At 40.0% G+C, this 22,589-nt stretch overlaps 1 protein-coding gene and 1 pseudogene across 1 annotated transcript in view; one reads left to right on the top strand and one right to left on the bottom strand.

The window, feature by feature from the left end:
• The window catches only part of LOC136138193 (signal transducer and activator of transcription 5B), a 35,668-nt gene extending 21,402 nt beyond the window's left edge, over positions 1–14,266 (bottom strand). Inside the window, exons 1-2 of the mRNA XM_065896808.1 lie at positions 14,193–14,266; positions 1,166–1,303 (exon numbers count right to left, since the gene is read on the bottom strand). Of these exons, the coding sequence (XP_065752880.1) occupies positions 1,166–1,293 (128 nt within the window). The 5' untranslated portion in view covers positions 1,294–1,303; positions 14,193–14,266. The remainder of the gene's footprint in view (positions 1–1,165; positions 1,304–14,192) is intronic.
• Positions 6,121–7,316, top strand: LOC136139054 (3-hydroxyisobutyrate dehydrogenase, mitochondrial pseudogene; annotated as a pseudogene).
• Positions 14,267–22,589: the final 8,323 nt, after the last annotated feature.

The following is a 22,589-nucleotide window of genomic DNA, read 5'->3' as shown; positions in this document are numbered from 1 at the left end:
TAAAGGCTGGTTTCTCCAGGGCTCTGTCAATGAGGACCCCTGCTCTCCTGGCCATGACGGTGGAGGCCTGAAGTATCTGATGAATACGACAGATCAGACTGAGACTGGTAACCAACCAACACCTGCCCAGGCCCTGAGCAGAACAGCAGACAGCCTGCTGCCTGGTGTGCAATAACGTTGTTGATTAAAAAGCTCTGTTGTCAGTCTACTGCACTGTGGTAATTCTGAAAGAATTTAAAAACAATTTTCCCCCTGGGTATATAAACAGAAATTTGGGAAATAAGAAAAATAAACATGGCTGTTAAATCTGAGACTAAGACGTAATTATTGTTAACGTTTTGGTGTATTGTCTTTTGGTCTTTACCTATATATATATATATAAAAAACATATACATTTGAAAATACCAAAGTCACCATTGTTAAACTTGTTAATAATACACTTTATTAAATTGTATGCATGTGCATACCTTAACTGCCCCATTAAACACTAAATTCTTTGTGGACAAGGGCTTCAACGTTTTCTATGAACTCTACCTACAACACTGCTCGGCACTCACAACATATTTGCTAACTGTTTATTAGCAGCAATATTTTAATGCTTTTAGCCAAAATTTACTATTAAAGGAAACAAATCCTATTTTTAAAAATCCCAATAGCCATTCCATCTTCTTAAGCTTTAAGATGGAATTAAATACCTTTTCATGGGTCACATAATTTTCTTTATAAATGTACAACTTTTAGAGTATTCACTATGTTGTCTTTCCAATCAAACTTCAATATGGGGCTTCCCTGGTGGCACAGTAGTTAAGAATCCACTTGCCAATGCAGGGGACATGGGTTCGAGCCCTGGTCTGGGAAGATCCCACATGCTGCAGAGCAACTAATCCCGTGCGCCACAACTACTGAGCCCGAGTGCCACAACTACTGAAGCCCGTGAGCCTAGAGCCCGTGCTCCGCAGCAAGAGAAGCCACTGCAATGAGAAGCCCATGCGCTGCAATGAAGAGTAGCCCCCGCTCCCCGCAAATAGACAAAGCCCATGCGCAGCAACAAAGACCTAACGCAGCCAAAAATAAATAGATAAAATAAATAAATTTATATATAAAACAAAAACTTCAATATGCTTGTGCTTCACAAAACATGATGGAAAAAACTTTGTTCACTTACCAAGCTTGGCTTTCAATCCACTGGGATAAGTAATGCCGCACCTCAATGGGGAAATGCTGACCATACAATGCTTGCATCTGATGAAGGGCATCTCCTTGGAGCTGCTGGGCTTGTATCCACACAGCCATGGTTTACAATCTGTTAAACAATCAGTGGTTTGGATGAGCTTTTTTTCTTCCCCTTTTAAATCCATCAGAGTAAATATTCGATTATAAAGGCCAGAGATAAATGCATTTAAGCTCTTTCTGACAGACTAAAGATCAGTGTTCTTGAACTGAATTTTAGCTTCAAAATGTTTTCAAAATTCAGTGTGGCCATGGAAAGGTATATAACTGTGTCTATGAAGCTCTGACTATAAAATGTACTGAAGTCCTATAAGCAAAAGTACAGATCCAGCATTAAGGGAAGAACTGCCTATAGCTTTGATATCACAGACATGTTCTTTCTTTTACATGTGTTCCAAACTTGAAGCAACAGTAAGCAGCATTTCAACAGTAATGATAAATAAGCAGCACGGGGATTTCATAGAAAATCACTTGTTTTAGATTTGGTATTTTGACTTTTAAGAAATGCAGTAAACGTATTGCCATTTTAAAAAAGGCCCAGTCAAAGAAAAGCGGTAATATCTAAAGCACGGACGGAACTCTATGTATTATCACTATTTACCTGAGCAGTAATTGTTTGCACATAAAGGGCACAGATTTATTTGGAAAAATAACCCCAAGGTTCACCTTCTGATTTACTGCTTAGGAATTTACAAAGCAATGTTCTGTTAAAATTATAGCATTTAAAAATCTTTCAGACATAAAAACAACACATTCCAGCTAAGAGTTAGAAGCAAGAACCATTATATTGCAATGGTGGGTAGGTTTTTAAAACACACTGTTGATTTCACAAAAAGTTTTATAAAAATATAAAACTACCATGATGCCTTCTCAGACTCATCTAATAATTTTTTTTTTTTTGCGGTACTCGGGCCTCTCACTGTTGTGGCCTCTCCCGTTGCAGAGCACAGGCTCCGGGCACGCAGGCGCAGCGGCCATGGCTCACGGGCCCAGCCGCTCCGCGGCATGTGGGATCTTCCCGGACCAGGGCACGAACCCGTGTCCCCTGCATCAGCAGGCGGACTCTCAACCACTGCGCCACCAAGGAAGCCGAAGAATTTTTTTTTTTAATTTATTTTTAAATTTTTGGCTGTGTTGGGTCTTCGTTGCTGCGCGCGGGCTTTCTCTCGTTGCAGTGAGCGGGGGCTACTCTTCCTTGCTGTGCACGGGCTTCTCACCGCAGTGGCCTCTCCTGTTGTGGAGCACGGGCTCTAGGCACGCGGGGTTCAGCAGTTGTGGCTCGCGGGCTCTAGAGCACAGGCTCAGTAGCTGTGGCGCATGGGCTTAGTTGCTCCACGGCATGTGGGATCTTCCCGGACCAGGGCTCGAACCCGTGTCCCCTGCATTGGCAGGCGGATTCTTAACCACTGCACCACCAGGGAAGCCCTCACCTAAGAATTTTTAATTCATTTGGCAGAAACTCTCTGAGATTAACCAGATTGTGACAGCAACAGTACTTTCATGTACACAAAGGGGACTAAAACGGAATCTTGCTCTAACACTGTGGAAGTGGTGTAAGGCAGAGATATCTTGAATCCCATCCAAAACTATCTGGCTACTGATTTGCACGATTCTCCTAAGAACTGTGTTATAGTCAGGGTACGGTGAATTAGACCTTGATTTTGTTGAATACCAGAGACCACGCAAGTGTGTTAGGAAACAAAAATCCCTTCTCTGTTAGTTGTAGTTGTCTGATCACATAACACAGAGCTATTTATGGGACAAGTTAGTTAGCCAACAATGAGGTGTGGGGTGGGTGCCAGTTACCAATTTTAGATTTCTGCAAGGCTGTAGAACACTTGAGCAGTGTACAATTTACGGCTTTTGAGCATTAAGGCTGGGATCACTGTAAGATCACCCAGAACATCAAATTTCATGGCTGAGGGTTTACTAGGAGAAAGACTGGGATAAAAGAGCTCTCTCCAGAAGTAATCCCACATTACAATCAAATATGTGGAAGACGTTTAATTGTACAACATAATTTCTAATCAAATGACTCATATCATTTCCCAAGATTTTGGAAAATTGGAAGAGATACCAAAGCATGTTTTTTGGACAAAAGGTAAAGGGATGGATGGGATGGATGAAGGTGCTTTGGCAAGAATGATCAAGGAATGAAGAAAAGAATTCAAGTAGTATTAATCTCTTTTAGTGGTAAGGAATTGGAAAGAAGCAGGACCTCGCCATAGCTCTCGTAAAGAATATGTAAATGATATCAACAGATACAAAAATTATCTTGCATCCTGCATTCATTAACCGAATTGACCCAAGAGACAGAATGAAGATTGTGGGAAAATGTTTATCTTCAAAGAGACTCCTCAGTCTACCCAAATAAAATAGTATTCTGTTCACTCCCTATCGTCTCAGTCTGCTTTATTTTTCTTGGTATCATTTATCACTTCCTGACATTTATCACATATTTGTTTAATGACTTCCCACTAGGGTGAAATCACCACGAACACAATGACTTTGTTTTGTTTTCTGCTCTTTCTCTTGTCCTAAACAGTGCCCCACGCATAAGCATTCAGTAAATTTTTTGTTGTTGCATAAATAAATGTATATACACAATTTAGTCAAATCTATCAGCTCTTTTCAAAGTCATCGTGGAACAAGATATCAGTATGAAATACCAAGTCAAGAAAATGATACAGATTTTATAATTTGGGTGAGTCAATGGTCTATCTGTCCCTTAATCACATATGGCACAATTTGTAATTTTAAAATAATTAATTTTTGGCTACATTGGGTCTTTGTTGCTACGTGCGGGCTTTCTTTTTAGTTGCAGCAAGCGGGGGCTACTCTTCGTTGCAGTGCGGTGGCTTCTCTTGTTGCAGAGCATGGGCTTCAGTAGTTGTGGCACATGGGCTCAGTATTTGTGGCACACAGGCTCAGTAGTTGTGGCTCGCGGGTTCTAGAGAGCAGGCTCGGTAGTCGTGGTGCGCGGGCTTAGTTGCTCCACAGCATGTGGGATCTTCCCAGACCAGGGCTTGAACCTGTATCCCCTGCACTAGCAGAAGGATTCTTAACCACTGCGCCACCAGGGAAGCCCACAATTTGTAATTTTCCCTTTTAGTTTTTGTTAATTTGTTTTTGTCTGTTTCCCCACTGAATAAGAACAGTAAGTGAGGGAGCATGTTTATTCATCACTGTATCTCCAGTACCTATTATGGTGGCATGCCATGTAAGTATAACTTTATACTTAAATACTGGCTGGGTGAATAAATACACACCAAATGCTTGGTAAATACTTCATATGTCCTGCTGTCTGGGCATAATTCCAGGAGCCTATGATTGTTTTAAGAAAAATACTATGGTGATTGCCACATAGGTAGGAGTATTATATAAACGTCACACTGTTTTGTCAAGGTTTATATTAAATGTTCTTAGTTTTTATAAAAGAGTAGAATGCTAAGCTCTTAGAAGTTTTCAGAATATTTTTTATGGTTCTAAATATGAACATGCCATCATAGTTATTTTCTAAAATGTCATTTGAAGGATAATAGCGGGCAAATATAAGGTGGTAACCACCTTATTTTGATAAATACAGTATAATTTCACTACAAAAAATGCTTTGATAGAGCTGGAAAGTAGAGTTTGCCTACCAGTGGTCAAAAATGTAAAATAAAAATACACTGAACAGTACAGAATCATTTTTATTTGACTTTTAAACTAAGAGTTATATACACATGGAATATGAGATGACCTACTGAGATCATCATGCAACGATTTAAAACATGCGGTTTAGAAAAAACCTACTTCCCCCCACTGACTGTATCAATAAAACCTAGAATCTAAGTAGTGTTTTTCTTCATACACGTCAAAACTTCACACGTGTCCTACACACATTATTAGGCAAAGCCTACACCTGGTATCCGCTGACTCCTTGTCCTCTCCCACTAGTACCTCCAGCCACCCCACACACGCAGTGAACGCTTGTCTGTCCTCAGTACACGCTCTCTTGTGCTTATTTACGGGCACCTCCATCTTCAATGCGTGATGTTCTGACAAGGGAAGTGGTTTGTATCTTTGGTAAATCATCACAGGGGCTTCTTTAAAGACTGGGAAATGGATTCACAATCTTATTTTTAGCCACAGATGAGAACTATTTGAGCTCTGTTAGTTGCATTCTTACTGTTCGTAAGCATTCCAAACAACCCCAAACCACCTTGGACACAGAATCTTGTACTTTCTGAAAGCATAAGGTATCTACATTGACCTCATGTATCTGGATATATCCTAGGAGTCCCAAATAAAGCAGACCCTCGGGCATTTGAAAAAAAGGGCTTCAAAGTCTAATAGCTCATAATGTTACAGGCTTATTGAAAACCGCAGAAATGAGTACCTGTTAAATAAATATGAGTGGGTGAGATTTAACGATAATTTTGTCCCAATAATAAATACCTTTTTATTAGATGCTTTCCCTTTTAGAAGTAAAATATAAACCTTTGTTTAAAAAAAAACTCACTCTGAAGACTTCTAGAATGTTGTGGCTAAAGTAATGCTATCGTTAACCTGTCAAGGAGGAAATGCAGAGGACAGGACAACGCAAGGTTCCCAAAGCATACCTGCCACCTGCAAGAATGAATTCTAGCTTGCAGTGGGATTTGGTCTGCTGGATTCATGTCTATAATTTAGAGCATTTTATAATTCCTATTCTCCATCCCATCACCACTGCCAAAGACTCTAAAATGGGGTTCAAGTTCTGGAGATAATGGCAAACTCTCCTAAACAGAGCTTTACAAAATATTTAACCTCTTAAACCTCTCTGGGCCTCAGTTTCTTTATTTGTAAAACGGGAATAACAATTATGTCTCTCAGGGGGTTGCTATAAGAATGAGTTAACATGGGTAAATGCTTAAAATGGTGCCTGGCTCATAGTAAATGCTCAATCTTATTCTGACTTCTTAAAATTAAACATTTTTGGCGCATGCGGCCCCACGCCGCAGCCGACCCCGCCCGCCGCACCACGCACCCTAGCAGTCAGTGGGTGAGCTGGGAGCCGTGGAGGTCACCGTGGGGAGGCGGGGCGGGGGCAGCACGGCAGCCTCCTTATGGCTCCGTGGAGCCGCCTCCCGCCTCCGGTACTGGAGCCGCCGGCAGCAACCGGCAGTGGCCAGCCTTGCAGCGGTGTGTTCTAGGTCAATGGCTTCTAAGACTCCAGTTGGATTCACTGGAGTAGGCAACATGGGGAATCCAATGGCAAAAAATCTCATGAAACGTGGCTATCCACTCATTATTTACGATGTGTTCCCTGATGCATGCAAAGAGTTTCCAGACGCAGGTGAACAGGTAGTGTCTTCCCCAGCAGATGTAGCTGAAAAAGCTGACAGAATTATCACAGTGTTGCCCACCAGCATCAATGCAATAGAAGCTTATTCTGGAGCAAATGGAATTCTAAAAAAAAGGGAAGAAAGGCTCACTATTAATAGATTCCAGTACTATTGATCCTATGGTTTCGAAAGAATTGGCCAAAGAAGCTGAGAAAATGGGAGCAGTTTTCACGGATGCCCGTTTCTGGTGGTGTGGGAGCTGCTCGGTCTGGGAACCTCACGTTTATGGTGGGAGGAGTCGAAGAAGAATTTGCTGCTGCCCAAGAGCTTCTGGGGTGCATGGGCTCCAATGTGGTGCATTGTGGAGCCGTCGGGACCGGGCAGGCTGCGAAGATCTGCAACAACTTGCTGTTAGCTCTTAGTATGACCGGAACTGCTGAAGCTATGAATCTGGGAATCAGGTTAGGGCTTGACCCAAAACTCCTGGCTAAAATCCTAAATATGAGCTCAGGACGATGTTGCTCAAGTGACACCTATAATCCTGTACCTGGGGTGATGGATGGAGTTCCCTCAGCTAATAACTATCAGGGTGGATTCGGAACAACACTCATGGCTAAGGATCTGGGATTAGCACAAGACCCTGCTACCAGCACGAAGAGCCCAATCCTTCTGGGCAGTCAGGCCCATCAGATCTACAGGATGATGTGCGCGAAGGGCTACTCCAAAAAAGACTTCTCATCCGTGTGCCAGTTTCTACGAGAGGAGGAGACGTTCTGAGTTTGCCCTCTGGCTGTGGACACTGTTGGGAACCACACTCTATCTTGGAGCCTCTTATAGCTCACTCCACAAGTAAATGGGCTTAATCTAAGGTCACCTGTCTGCTTTTGTTTGTCTAGTTCACAATAAACCCTGGGATTTTTCACCCATTTTTTTTGTTGTTGTTGTTATGCGGGCCTCTCACTGTCGTGGCCTCTCCCGTTGCGGAACACAGGCTCCGGACGCGCAGGCTCAGTGGCCATGGCTCATGGGCGCAGCTGCTCCGCGGCATGTGGGATCTTCCCGGACCGGGGCACGAACCCGCGTCCCCTGCATCGGCAGGCAGACTCTCAACCACTGCGCCACCAGGGAAGCCCTTTTCACCCATTTTTAACTGCTTATTCTTTTTATCTATTTAGCAAACACATATTATCTGATTTTCTTTTTTTTCCTGCAAGCCACTGATGGTCTCTGCTAGCTAGCTGATTGACCTTTTTCAGAAGTTTGATTCCTGAGCATCATTAGCTAAAACACCGCCTATTTCAATCAGGATATTTACTCCACTTTACAAATAAAACCAAAATTTTTTTCCACAGGATAAAACCTCTCCTGGAGGAAAGAAAAGAAATCGGTGTGAGGAAAGGAGTTCGAGAAAGGGGAAGTACAGTGAATTACTCCCTGTGTCCCTCAGAAAGTTTGTCCTGTTAACCCAGTGGTGGTATTCTTGCATTCTGAGGTTACCGGTTTATTTTCCAGAACTTGATAAAGCAAGAGAACTCCTTGCTGCCTGCTGTGTGATTTGGACTCTGTTACATTACCTTGGTGTGCCCCTCTTGCAACAACTCCCAATACTCGGCAAACTTATTTTTTATATTTTTGCTTCCTTGTACATTCTTACTACATATTTTTTGACTTCAAAAGAATGACATCTTTAGAACTGTTTCAGAGCCTACGATGATACGTGCTTTAGATAATTATTATATTATCCTAAATATAACCATATTATTTTGAATTCAAATAAATTTCTATGCTGATAAAAATTATATATATATTTTTTTTATTAAAAAAATTTTTTTGGCCACACAGTGCAGCTTGTGGGATCTTAGTTCCCCAACCAGGGACTGAACGCCGGGCCCTCAGCAGTTAGAGTGCAGAGTTCTAACCACCGGACCACCAGGAAATTCCCTAACTTTTACAACCTGAAACCTACAAAGGTGGCTTCCTTCTCCCCACCTCCAATTTTAACTCACTTCAGTTAAGTACCTTCCCAAAGTCAAGGTTCCACAAAGAGCTCTTGCTATCTTTCTCCTTAACCAATATCCTGCACATAAACTTTACCTTCCTGTTAAAAGCTGGTATTCCCATTTCTTAATCAATTTCACTGGCACCAGGACTCCCACAGGTGAGACCTGATGGAGGCTGGTGGAAAGGCACTGGGAAGACTGTTCCCTCACCTCTGAATGAGGGAATTAAGAATTGTGAAGGGTGGTGTAAGGAGAGCAAGGCTGCCATAAGTATACTAAACTCAAAAAAAAAAACATCCATTCTGATGTGCTCTTCTGGCAGCCAGGAGCTAAGCCTTTTCCTATTCTTTCCAAGGATGCACCTGACTCCAACTAATTAAAGTATGAATTATTAGCAACAAATATTTTGATTCATCTAATAAATTCCAGAAATAAGAATGAAAACTGATTTAAAATAACATTTATTAGAGTTAGTATCCACCATCCAGATTTATCATTTACTGAACACTTCCTATATTATTTTATAACAATGAGTACTTTTATGAGTCTACCATTTAACCCTCACAAAAACCCTATGAGGTAGCTCTATTATTATTCCCACTTTACAGATGAGGAAATTGAGGCTCAGCAAATTAAACAGGATTGTAAAGTGGTGTAACAATTTTGGAAAACCATCTGAAGGTTCTTCAAAAGGTTAAACATGGAGTTACTATATGATCCAACAGTTCCATGCCTAGGTATATGCTTAAGAGAATTGAAAATATATGTCCACAAAAACCTGTACACAAATGTTCATAGCAGTATTATTCATAATAGCCAAAAGGTAGAAACAACCCAAATGTCCAACAACAGATGAATGGATAATATGGACATGAATGGAAAAATAAAATAGATTAAATGGAATATTATTTTGCCATAAAAAAGGCATGAAGTACTGATGCATGCTACAATATGGGTAAACCTTGAAAACATGATGCTAAGTGAAAGAAGCCAGATATAAAAGGCCACATATTGTAAATTCCATTTATAGGAAATGCCCAGAATAGGCATAGGCAAACCCACAGAAACAAAGCAGACAGGTGGCTGCCAAGGGCTAGGGGATGGGCAGTGACTTTTAATGGGTATGGGTTTCTTTGGGGGGTAAGATATTTCTGCCAGGTCCCACACTGCTGAGGGGTACCATCTGGCCTGGATCTGGGCACCCTGGCCCCAGTCTGTACTCTACACTGCACCACGCTGCCTTTGTCTTGAGGACTTGTGGTGGTAGTTTGTCATATTATGTTTTGTACTTTTCTGCATGTTTGTTATATTTCATAACTTAAAGAAAGAAAATGAATACGAAATTAGAATCAGAAACCTAATATTGCGGGGCTCTGATTTGGGCAAAGGCTTGGGCTAGTTGGCAGATGAAACAGAAGATGTGCAAACAATGCGTCTGATCTGAAAAGAAATCTCATCTGGCAAGGAACCAGGATTCAAAACTGTTAATCCTATCAGCACCATTTAATGACTAAAGGACTTTGGATGGAATAAAAGAAGCAAGTTCTCTGGTTGTGTTTTCTGCTTTACTGTCAATACATCTCTTCAGTGGTGGTGATTACCTAGCAGTAGGAACTTGGAGGGACAGAAACGTATTAAATAGTAGCAATAAAGGATTCAGATTCTGCTCATATTAAAATTGGCCTAACATCAAGTAAGGTTAGAGTAAAAGTATCCCATCTAGAAGTAGGTCAACACCGGAGCCATCTGCTCTTTAAAAAAAAATTCCTAAACACTACTTTATAAGCCATCAGGAAGGCAATTCTCTAATAAAGTCAGATTATTAAACAGATGGGAAGCGAACAGAAAGAATACAAGTATTTGGCTCACAAAGAAACAAGCAAGGAAAAATTTGCCAGGCAACATAGAGATGATAATATTCTGGGCAGACTATCAGTCATAAATCTTTACATCACAGCAAAATCATTACATATTACTTCGGGAAAAAGGAAGGGAGAGGGAGAGGGAGAGGGAGAGGGGGAAGGGGAAGGGCTCCCTCATGACATACTGGCCCGCAGCTCGAATGCGTGTGCATTATCATTATCTCTGTGTTGAAATCTATTAAGCAACTTGAACTACCCACTTGGGAAGAAGCTACATCAATAACATTTTTCAGAGAATGAAAAACATTTACTGTAGCCCACAAACAATGACCATCTGCATTACAGAAAAGTAAGAAATGATCTGAGGCTGCCATGGAGCCCCATGTCAGCCTCAGAATTTCGAATGAAGGGTTTTTATTTTCTACTTTTTGAAATTTTTTTATTTTTCAGGCCGTGCCTCGCGGCATGCAGCATCTTAATTCCTTGACCAGGGATCGAATCCGAGTTCCCTGCAGTGGACACGCGGAGTCTTAACCACTGGACCGCCAGGGAAGTCCCTCTAATGAAGGTTTATATCTGTACCCATTTATACTGTTAAGACCAACTCATCTTAGACTGTGTCTCTCAAAAAGATCGAATCCCACAGTTCAGGAAATAGAAATTCCTCAGCTATTACAATATACTGAGTTTCTGTACCATTTAGATGAAAGATAATCCCTTCCCTTCTGAAGTTTTGTTTAAAAGGCAATTTATTAATAAATCTACACACGTTCCTATTATTTTCCTCATTAGAGTTCACAGCCTCCCTCTAATCACTGAGAATTATACTATTAAATTTCCACTTAGCAAAATTTGCTTTGAAGAGCACCTAGCACTAGGCCAACTCCTAGGGACAACAGTTAGACAGTATTAAACACAATAATGAGAAACTAGAAAGAACCTAAATGTCCAAAATAAAAGACTGGTTAAACTATAACATATTAATCTGATGGAATACTGTGCAATAATTAAATGAAGTATAAAGGCTATGTTGAAATATAAGGCCATAGATATTTTCCAAAAGTATAAAAAAGGAATATTAAATGAAAAGTGTACACAGTACGTATGCTAGAGGACACATACCAGAGAAAGGTCAGAGAGAACTATAAACAGCTGTTACATTTAGATGGAGGAGTTCTGGTACAATTTTTTGTACAGTTTTTTGATTTATTACATTTTGTTTAAAATGTAAAACCTGAAATATAAATTTAATAATCATGGGCAATTGGCACTGCTCACTATTCCACAGGAATAAAGCATAAAGGGACATGCAAAAGACATAGGAAGAAATATTTCCCATCATGACAGTATCCAGCTTATGGCACAAATTAGGTAGTCTTGATTTAAGCAGCGCATGAGATATTTATACATTTCTTAAAAAAGAAATTCAATTCGGGACTTCCCTGGTGGTCCAGTGGGCAAGACTCTGCACTCCCAGTGCAGAGGGCCCGGGTTTGATCCCTCGTCGGGGAACTAGATCCCACATGCATGCTACAACTAAAGATCCCGCATGCCGCAACTAAACACCCGGCAACAAAGATCCTGCGCGCTGTAACTAAGACCTGGCGCAGCCAAAATAAATAAACAAATAAAAGAAACTATAAATGTTTAAAAAAAAAGAAAGAAATGCAATTCTATCACCTTCAAGAACATAAGAACAATGTGTTTTCAAGTAGTGGTTCAAGACTATTAACAGCTAAGCTTAATCTGTAATTTTTTTTATGGTACGCGGGCCTCTCACTGTTGTGGCCTCTCCCGTTGCGGAGCACAGGCTCGGCAGCCATGGCTCACGGGCCTAGCCGCTCCTCCCGGACCGGGGCACGAACCCGTATCCCCTCCATCGGCAGGCGGACTCTCAACCACTGCGCCACCAGGGAAGCCCCTTAATCTGTAATTTTGACATCTATTTATATTTTATTTAAATCCTTTACAATGTCTTGCACTCAATAACTGTTCATATTATTTTTTTGTTTAATAAACCCTTCTTTTAGAAGTAATATAAAAGTAAGTGGCACAAAAATATATTTTGAAGTATTTTTTTGAAGTCCAGAAGAAACAAAAAGGTGTTTATTAGGTGGAGTACATAAAAAAGGATTAACAAAATTTTGGTAATTTTTGAACTTGAGTGATGAATCTATGGAAATTCATTATACACTATTCTTATTTTGTGAGTGTTTGAAAATATTCATACCAAAAAGTTCAGAACACCAAAAATTAAAAAAGGGTAAGCTAGAACTTAGACTAGGTTGAAGATGAGTGATCTCAGAGGGAGTAGAGTTTGAATCTAGGAGGTTTTCTTGTGATTTCTGAAAAAAACATGGAAAATAGAAAAGACAAAAAAGAATATTTGAGAAAGTCATATTTCCAGGCAAGAAATAATACATACTGATTAGATTCATGTCTGGCTCTTTTTCATCTTTGACATGACTAAGCAACGGTCCCTGCAAATTTGTTCCGATAGTAAATAGAATGAAATACACAGAAAACCACTCCCAGCAGTGCAGGGATTCCTTTTAATTTTTATTTTATTTATTTATTTTTTAAAGAATTCCTTTTTAAAAACTGTATTTCCCTTACCCCTAATGACACACCTGGACACAACTGGCCCGGGTGAAGGTCCTTGATCGTTCAAGGGTAACAATTCAAGACCTCTAGAAGGATACGGTTACAAAATCAGCTCCCAGAAAGCCTTAGCCATCCGTTCTTAACTTTGCTCCTACTCAAAGGCCAACAGAACTGGGGGGAAATCTTCCTGTTTTGTTGATATCAACTTATTTTGTGCCAGAACCTATACCTAAAGCCAAAGCAAGGTTTGTACTCTCAGGAAGGTTGAACAAATCAGGCCAGGTTCCAAGAACAGAAAAGAAGCACTACAGGGCCACCTTGCTAAGGGAAGACTTTAGATAATTCTCCCAAGGTTACTCTCTACACATTTTATGTACATCAACGCTAACGCTCACCCAACAATCTTTACTATTAACAGTAAATCTAGGAAAGAGACCAATAATACATTGGAAAAGCATGTCTATAAACTGAACTCAAACTAAATGCAGAAGAATACGGTATTTTGCCCCCTTTTCAGGTAGCTGTGTTCTCTGCGTTCACCAATAATCATAATCAACTTCACTGTTGCTTACAGACACTTACTTGAATATAAGTCCTTTTGAAAAACAAAATAAACCTAAATACGTTTTGGTTAAAATAACGGAAGACTAAGATCTTTTCTTTTAAGAGAGAAATGGCTCATCAGCTAGTTCCTTTGCCTGCTCACTGGATGATATTCCAATTTGGAAGCCCAACTGTAGCTTTCTGAAGAAAATGCCAATGTGTGTGGTATAATACTCACTCTATCTAAGTAAAACAACTCCTGCAGAACAGGTGGGTCCAACAATGGGTAGCAGGTGTGGTAAGAAGTTAATTCTAATTCTGAGATGAAATGACACTTAAATAAGAGCTCATGTCTTGGAAAATAAAAATGGCCTCTCAGGAAAAAAAAGGTGATCTAGTAAAAGAAATAATACTGATATTAGGACATTCAACATTAAGATTAATTAAAATTGCACACAAAGTAATTGTCCATAGCATTGACACTGGGACTTGGCAAGAAAATACAATTAGTTTTGCTAAAACAAACTACTTTTTCTGGAAACAGATACTCTCTCACTATCTATCTACTGGGATATCTACACACAACTTAGCTCCGTGAACTTGAGTACATGTTCCTACAACACGCTGCACTGAAAGACTCCCACCTCTTAACTAACAGCTTATGCCCCAAGACACCAGCCAGGATAACGAGAGAACCCTTCTGTGTATACGTTCTTTCACAGGCTGCACTGTTACAGGAAGAAGCAAAGAGCAGCGATTTCCTTCCAAAAGGTCAGCTGCCACAGACAGACCAAACAGAAAGCAGTTAATTCTTGCCAACTTCCCCTCCTGCTTCTGTAGCTAGAACGCAATAGCATTCGGTTTCCAGTAAAGCTCCAAAGAAAAACAAAGCAAATGTGAGACCCAGAACCTGTGTAATGTAGTGTCTCACTTGACTAAATTAAAGACAATAAGATCACATGGAGCTACACTCTTTAAACAGCAGTGGAACTCTTAAGAACTACCGGATTTAATGCGGACTTAAACATGCGGAAAAGTACAGGATTGGAACCATCCTAGCCTTTATACTACTGCTCCAGAAGTCTCCACCTAAAAATAAAGTGGCATTTTGGCTATAATAAACACGGCAACATATAAGGTCCCTAGTTGACTGATATAAAAATAAATCTTTAGCTTTCTTCTTCTCAAACTAAAGTCAAATCACCTGTCCAACATGCTAAGGCACTGGCCAGGTTCAATACTGACAATCAGTAAAAGCACATATACAGGGGATATATATTTTCTTAGATTAGACATGGTTTAAAGACTGTACAACTTATAACAAAAAGGGCAAGAAGACAGAAAATATGATTTTAAATCTTCTTTAGGTAGTAACCCTGAATAGCTGTGGAACAATATTGAAGACCCCTAACCCCCAAAGAAACAACACCGCATTCTCACGTAGACTTCTTTAAATTAAGTGAGCATCTATGCATTTAATCTTCCCAGAGACAACAAAATTAGATCTTTTGAGTTTAAAAGTGGAGAGGGAAGGAAAAACAAAAACTTTTTGTTTCCTCAACCAGATGGGTTCCTGGCTTAGCTATCTACGTGCAACTTACAAGAAAATGTGATGGCTCCTTCAGAAGGGCTCCTACAAGCATGTCATAGGGCTCTATGTGGTTTCTAACTCGTTAGTTTCAGGTTGTGGTGGCAACAGAGACACAAAGCTTTTTGTGAGACAAAGTCTTGTAAAGATTCTAGGCTTTGATGATGGAGGGTATGTAACCCCACTCTGAGAATACCTCCTTTGAAATGAAGACAGTTTGGGTTTCAAGGAAAAACTTATTAGTTTGTTGTATACGCTAAATTAACTGCTGCTACCCACACCAGAAACTGTTTCATGTTGGAAACAAAACAAACTATTAAATTTCTAAGCCTTTCCTACGCTTAATCGCCAAATGTTAAATAACAGCAAAGGCATTAGCGTGGGAAAGGAGAAAAAGGGAGTACTAGCAGCAGTAGTAATAGCGACAAGAGTAACAGTACTAACAATAAACATTCAAGGAACTCTTACTACGTCGTGGACTGTTGCCTGCATGTTATATGTACCCTCATTTAATCCTCATGACAACCCTATGAGGCAGTAGGATTATTATCCCCATTCTATATAAGAGGAAGCAGGCTTAAGAGTTAGAAAATTTGCCCAAAGTCCTGTGGCAAGTAAGTGAAGGAGCTGGGATTAGCGCCAGGCTGCCCATTTCCAGCGCTCATACTCTCAACCCCTGTGCTTTATTTATTAAAAACCTCACCTAACCAAATGAGTTTTTCCTGACCATGATACCTGTGGTTTTAAGACTGCTTTATAATAAAAGCTACAAAGTAAGTTAACAAAGTGCAACTCACTGATACCAAAAATTATTTGACAATCCAAAAGTGTTTTAAATGGGACACCCTTCCCTAAAGGTCAGAGCACATCAAGATGACAAACCTTCAAACACAACCAAAGGAAGCCATATTAGGGGTTTGGTGATTCACCTTCACTCTTCTCAGTCAATCAGAAATCAGCTAAAAGCTTTAGATTATAAAAGGGAGTGGGAGGAGAAAAACGAGAATCATTCTGGGGGTCGGTGATTTTCCAGTGAGGCCCAAACCTAGATCCTGACCACTTGGGTTCAGAATTAACACTGTGACACTTCCTATGAGAAGGGAGTGGTTACGTTTGTTATATTTGTTCCCAAATTCCTTATTGGGTTTCCATTAGATACATTATTACCTATCACCAATATTTATCAGAGATCATTCTAAACTCAGGTTTTCTGCTGGCAGAAAACATTTCTCATTAAAGGGACCATATCACTAATACAAATGTGAAAACAACTTGTGAACTATTCTAGTGGGTAAGATAGGATAGTAAAAGATACTGAAGTCAGTTATCTTGATAACTGTTCACATGATACCAATAACTAAACATCAAGCTACCTGATGCTGATGTGATTATAAAGCTAGAGAGAAGATGTAAATGATAAATTCCTGTGATAACTGACTAACACTAATATGACAAACGTAGAAATAACTACGGTACTGTGCACAGTGCCCATTAAATATTAGTTGACTGTTAGGAGATCATTTGGGTTTACCGAGCCATGCCACTGAGAGGTACTCTGATGGGGAAGACGACGTCTGAATTTAAGTGTTGTCCAATATGTCTTGGGGAAATCTGGGGCAGGGACACCTGGCAATTCCGTGCTCCTACGAAAGGTGCCTCATACAATCTTTAAAACATTTAGCTAAAAAAAACACATCAACACAATACCTGTATCTATGTCTTTTATCATCTTGATCATCCAATTTTTAAAAAGATGGAATTCTTTACCTCTCTAGAATTAGAATTTATCCTCCATTCTGGGCGTAAGAACCAAAGCATTTCTGATTTAGCTGCTGCTCAACTACTAGACTAGAAGTTATACCAGGGAAGGAACCATGTCTCGTTCATTTTGATTTCCTCGGCATAGGTACATGGTAGCTAGTCAATAACTGTGTGTTAAATTAAATATAATTTTGGTAGACCTCCATGTTACAGAAAGAACCTAAATTGGGGGAAATGAATGGTAGGTCAGTTATTTCCTTCAACATGTTATTTTTAACACCGCGGAGGTCATTAACTTGAATCCTTATTACAGGAATAATGGTACTGAATCACACTTTATAGAAACTGTGACGGAGGTTTTGACTCATCATTGGTGCTAATCAAGGTAAATACAAATTGCAAGCTGTACCGCTCCATAAACATCGTGACAAGTTTGTAAAACAGAGCTGACACCTCCTTGCAGCAATTTCAAAGAGGAGAATTACATGACATGTGATGATGCTGATATGAGCTGAAATTCCAAAGAAAGCATCTTTATGCAAACTAAACTGTTTCTTTCCCTTAATTATGTCTCAAGAAAGAAGCTGAGTATACACGGGAAGCACAACGTATACCAACAATTCACTCCTTCGGTTACCATGCATACGACCAAATACAATCCAGAGTGATTTACTATTGTGCCAAAACAAGATGATGAGTTTCTACATCCAGAATGTTGATTAACGTTAGAAGGATGACTCAGGACTAATTGCATCGGTCTGATAGACACTGAACCTATGTTTTATCTCCTGAGAGTTCTTCAACTACAGGACCAAATGCCAACTCAAGAAGACATTTCAGCAAATATAACCACCTTTGACTACAGACTATTTTTTAATTCAAGATGTATTTCCATGTAGCAAAGTAAATTTAGCAAATGAAAATATAGCCTTGAGTTGCTATGGATGGCCCCTACCCCTGCCAAAAATGACAAGCTGCTCACTCGAAAGCTGTCACTAATTAGCAGCTGCTGCTGTAAAGAAAATCAAAGTAAGTGCCAATAAAAGCATATGGAACTGAAAGAGGACCCTATGGCAAGGAATGGGAAATGCAAGAATCTATTCGTGACTGGTAAGCTTTATAAATACCGGTGATCTAAATCTAGGAGAAGTGGGGCAAGGCAGTAATGGCAATCTACGTCCATTCATATTTAAGCAGGAAGGACTGGAAGATTCTCCTAATGTTCTGAAATTCAGAAACCCCAGGGTCCTGAGGTTACTTGAATTCCATCACAACCATTTCCACCTCTCCAACAGGAGCCAATCCTGGCTTTGGATAATTTTTCAGTGTCAGTACTTCTGTCTCATAAGACAACCCTCAGGGTGGGAGAAAATATTTGCAAACGAAGCAACTGACAAAAGATTAATCTCCAAAATATACAAGCAGCTCATGAAGCTCAATATCAAAAAAACAAACAACCCAATCCAAAAATGGGTAGAAGACCTAAATAGACATTTCTCCAAAGAAGATATACAGATTGCCAACAAACACACGAAAGGATGCTCAACATCACTAATCATTAGAGAAATGCAAATCAAAACTACAATGAGGTATCACTTCACACCAGTCAGAATGGCCATCACCAAAAAAATTTGCAAACAATAAATGCTGGAGAGGGTGTGGAGAAAAGGGAACCCTCTTGCACTGTTGGTGGGAATGTAAGCTGATACAGCCACTATGGAGAACAGTATGGAGGTTCCTTAAAAAACTCAAAATAGAACTTCCATACGACCCAGCGATCCCACTACTGGGCATATACCCTGAGAAAACCATAATTCAGAAAGAGTCATGTACCACAATGTTCACTGCAGCACTATTTACAATAGCCAGGACATGGAAGCAACCTAAGTGTCCATCGATAGATGAATGGATAAAGAAGATGTGGCACATATATACAATGGAATATTACTCAGCCATAAAAAGAAATGAAATTGAGTTATTTGTAGTGAGGTGGATGGACCTAGAGTCTGTCATACAGAATGAAGTAAGTCAGAAAGAGAAAGACAAATACCGTATGCTAACACATGTATATGGAATCTAAAAAAAAAGAAAAAGGTTCTGATGAACCTAGGGGCAGGACAGGAATAAAGACGCAGACATAGAGAATGGACTTGAGGACACGGGGAGGGGGAAAGGTAAGCTGGGACGAAGTGAGAGAGTGGCACTGACATATGTACACTACCAAATGTAAAATAGACAGCTAGTGGGAAGCAGCCGCACAGCACAGGGAGAGCAGCTCGGTGCTTTGCGACCACCTAAAAGGGTGGGAGGGATAAGGAGGGTGGGAGGGAGACGCAAGAGGGAGGGGATATGGGGATATACGTGTGCATATAGCTGATTCACTTTGTTATACAGCAGAAACTAACACACCATTGTAAAGCAATTATACTCCAATAAAGATGTTTTAAAAAAATTTACCAAAAAAACCCCCAAAACTTCTGTCTCTGGCATACTAACACCTGCATTTGTAGACATCATAAAAACTGAATTTAGAAAGTACCTTTCGTGGGGCTTCCCTGGTGGCGCAGTGGTTGAGAGTCCGCCTGCCCATGCAGGGGACACGGGTTCGTGCCCCGGTCTGGGAAGATCCCACATGCCGCGGAGCGGCTGCGCCCGTGAGCCATGGTCGCTGAGCCTGTGCGTCCGGAGCCTGTGCTCCGCAACGGGAGAGGTCACAACAGTGAGAGGCCCGCGTATGGCAAAAAAAAAAAATTACCTTTCGTGTTCTCATGGCTTTGACTCAAAGTCTTATGATTCTGAACCTAATTGTTGACCCTCCATTTTACAGGTTGAGAAATGGAATCAGGGAAGGCAGAAATGATCTGCCCAGTGCAAATCAGCAGGGGATACAGTGGGAGAACCAAGCTCATGTTCAATGTTTTGTGTAAGAGGCTCTAAAATAGTCCATGGATTACGATTCTGCTTGAAATTTCAATTGCACAGGTTACTTTTTAAATCATCCTTCAAGATGCTCCCTCTCTCTTCCTCTTTGCTTCTTTACCAATTAGATCTCCCAGCATATTTCTTTTTCCTCAACAAGTTAGTTTCCAATCTTTAAAAAAAGATATTTAGTTCTCGTACTCTCTTTTTCCCCGTCCCTCCAAGTAGACTGATAGAGAGCTACAATTATTTTAATTATATTTGGACCCTAGGTTCAGGTTGTCTCTGTAGCAACTACTCAGGAAAATGAGAATGAAAAAGAAAGAAAAAAGAAAGGAAGAAAGAGATGGAAGGAGGGATGACAGACTAAAAGGGAAGGAAAGGGATGGAGAGAGGGAGGGAGGAAGATATAATGAGAATAGAAAAAGAGAGAAAAGAAATGAGTAGGAGCATGTAATTTCCTAATGAAGCTGCAATCAAAACCTTTCATGTAGCTATTGTCCTTGTGTAGAGTTTGTCTTCATGCCTGTATAAACAATTACAACAACGTGCCAGTAATTTTCCAGTTCATAATCAGGCTATAAGAAGGAGAACAATTTGCTTTATGAAACACGGAGAAAGACTAATCTCTGATATTATTGTCAGTGCAGGTTTATCAGCAAGACTTGGAGGAGATAAGCCTACAGACATACAGATTAGGAATCACATTTTCAAAGCTTTAATAACCCCCTAGTGGCATGCAACAAGCTGCTGAATTAACTTGTCTTTGGACACTTACTGTGTATGCATCACTTGCTAGATCTAGGTACAAAAGGAAAAACTTTAAAAAATGGGGGAAAGAAAAATTGCCAAGTCTCCAAGCAAAGGGGCCATATTAAAAAAAAAAAAAAAAAGGGGCTTCCCTGGTGGCGCAGCAGTTGAGAGTCCGTCTGCCGCAGAGCAGCCAGCTGGGCCCGTGAGCCACAGCTACTGAGCCTGTGCTCCGGAGACGTGAGCCACATCTCCTGAAGCCTGGGCGCCTAGTGTTGCAACAGGAGAGGCCACTGCAATGAGAGACCCGCGACCGCAACGAGGAGTGGTCCCCGCTCGCCGCAACTAGAGAAAGCCCGAGCGCGGCAACAAAGACCCAACGTAGCCAAAGATAAATAAATAAAATAAATAATAATAACATTTAAAAAAAAAGAATAAGCCAGAAACAAAGGGCCAAATATTATATGATTCCACTTATATGAAGTACCTAGAGTAGTCACACTTATAGAGAGAGAAAGTAGAATGGTGGTAACCAGAGTCTGGGGAAGAGTGGGGATGGGGGGTTATTGTTTAACAGGTACCATTTCGATGTGGGATGACATTAAGTAATGTCACCGAACTGTACACTTTAAAATGGTTAAGATGGTAACACAAACACAATTTTTTTAAATGGGGAAAAAAGGCCAGTTCCTGCCTAGTAAACTCAAATTTCTTCCATCCTTAACTCCAAAATCCAAAGGAAATAAAGAGAATTGGTTTTCCTCTCTCTTTTCTTTCTTCCACAGTAAAAGGTAGACTTTCAGCCCTACTGAGGGTTGAAGTGGTCTCTGGAGACACCCTCTATGTTAAGATTAAAGGGGAACAGATGGAATTAAGGTACCTTCAACATCAATCAATCTTTATTATCGGAGATGAGGATCTTCCTGCCATAAACAAAAGTAAGTGCATCGACCCACTCATAGAAACTATACATATTTATTTAACAAATACTTGTCGAGGACCTGTTATATGCCTGGTTCTGTTCTAGCTCCTGAGGATATAGCAGTGAACAAAACAGATGTGCCTTTTCTGGAACTTAGATGCGAGTACCTGATATGAAATACTTTAAAGTTTAAGTAAATACAGACTATGCTATACTTTCTATTTTTGCTTTTAATTTTTTTTTTCCCTGTTAGGGGAGAAGGACACCGTACCTGACTAACATAGAATCTTACAAGTAGTAAACAGCAAAGTCTGTGCATTCAAACCAATATTTGGAAAAAAGTTTTAAAAGCATCTCAACAAAATCAGACTAACAAGGGTGATGACTGGCTTTTGTGAAAGGCTTGGCAATGTGAAAGCAATTTCTGATAAAGCCAGGACATCTGTTCATCCCTGATGGACGTCGATCATCTTTATGGAGCTATAGTACGTGCAAAACAATGCAGGTCTAATCAAGGATTCCACCGTTAAGGTCATTTCAGTGCGGTATTAGCCCAGCTTTTCCCCAGGAGACATAGTTTTATATAGAGGATAACTTTCATGCTTGTCACAATCAAATCAAATCATTTATCTCTCAGAGATGATTTGCAGATTCAATTTCCACAAGGTACTAAAAATATAGAGCACAGAGTTTAAAATTCATAATAGGACTCAGGTTTTTCCCCACCAATGCATAGCAGCACAAGGTGGCAGATGGCTTGCAAATGTTTAGTTAGTTTCTTCTTTTGCCCATGGAATAAAATATATGTCAAATTCCACTAAAATAAATACATCACAGTGAAAACCTACGTATAACAAAAATATTTTGAAATACTTGACTGTTTCTCAACTCAACACAACAATCTTTTGTTTAATGTAATGAATATAATGAATTTTAAGACAAAAGAGTCAGATTTCCCCTTGGAGCACAATGGTTTTTATATACGCTCTTAAATTTTCACCTTTAAGGAAATATTTTAAATATTCTAAAATAGGCTGTCATAATATATTTGAGAAAAAAGGAACTTTTCCTTTATGGAAATAATTCTCAATTTTATTGAGG

The sequence above is a fragment of the Phocoena phocoena genome, chromosome 19, assembly GCF_963924675.1.
Source record: "Phocoena phocoena chromosome 19, mPhoPho1.1, whole genome shotgun sequence".
Taxonomy (NCBI): Eukaryota; Metazoa; Chordata; class Mammalia; order Artiodactyla; family Phocoenidae; genus Phocoena; species Phocoena phocoena.
The sequence above is the reverse complement of the archived record's forward strand: the minus strand, read 5'-3'. Positions and strand labels throughout refer to the sequence as shown.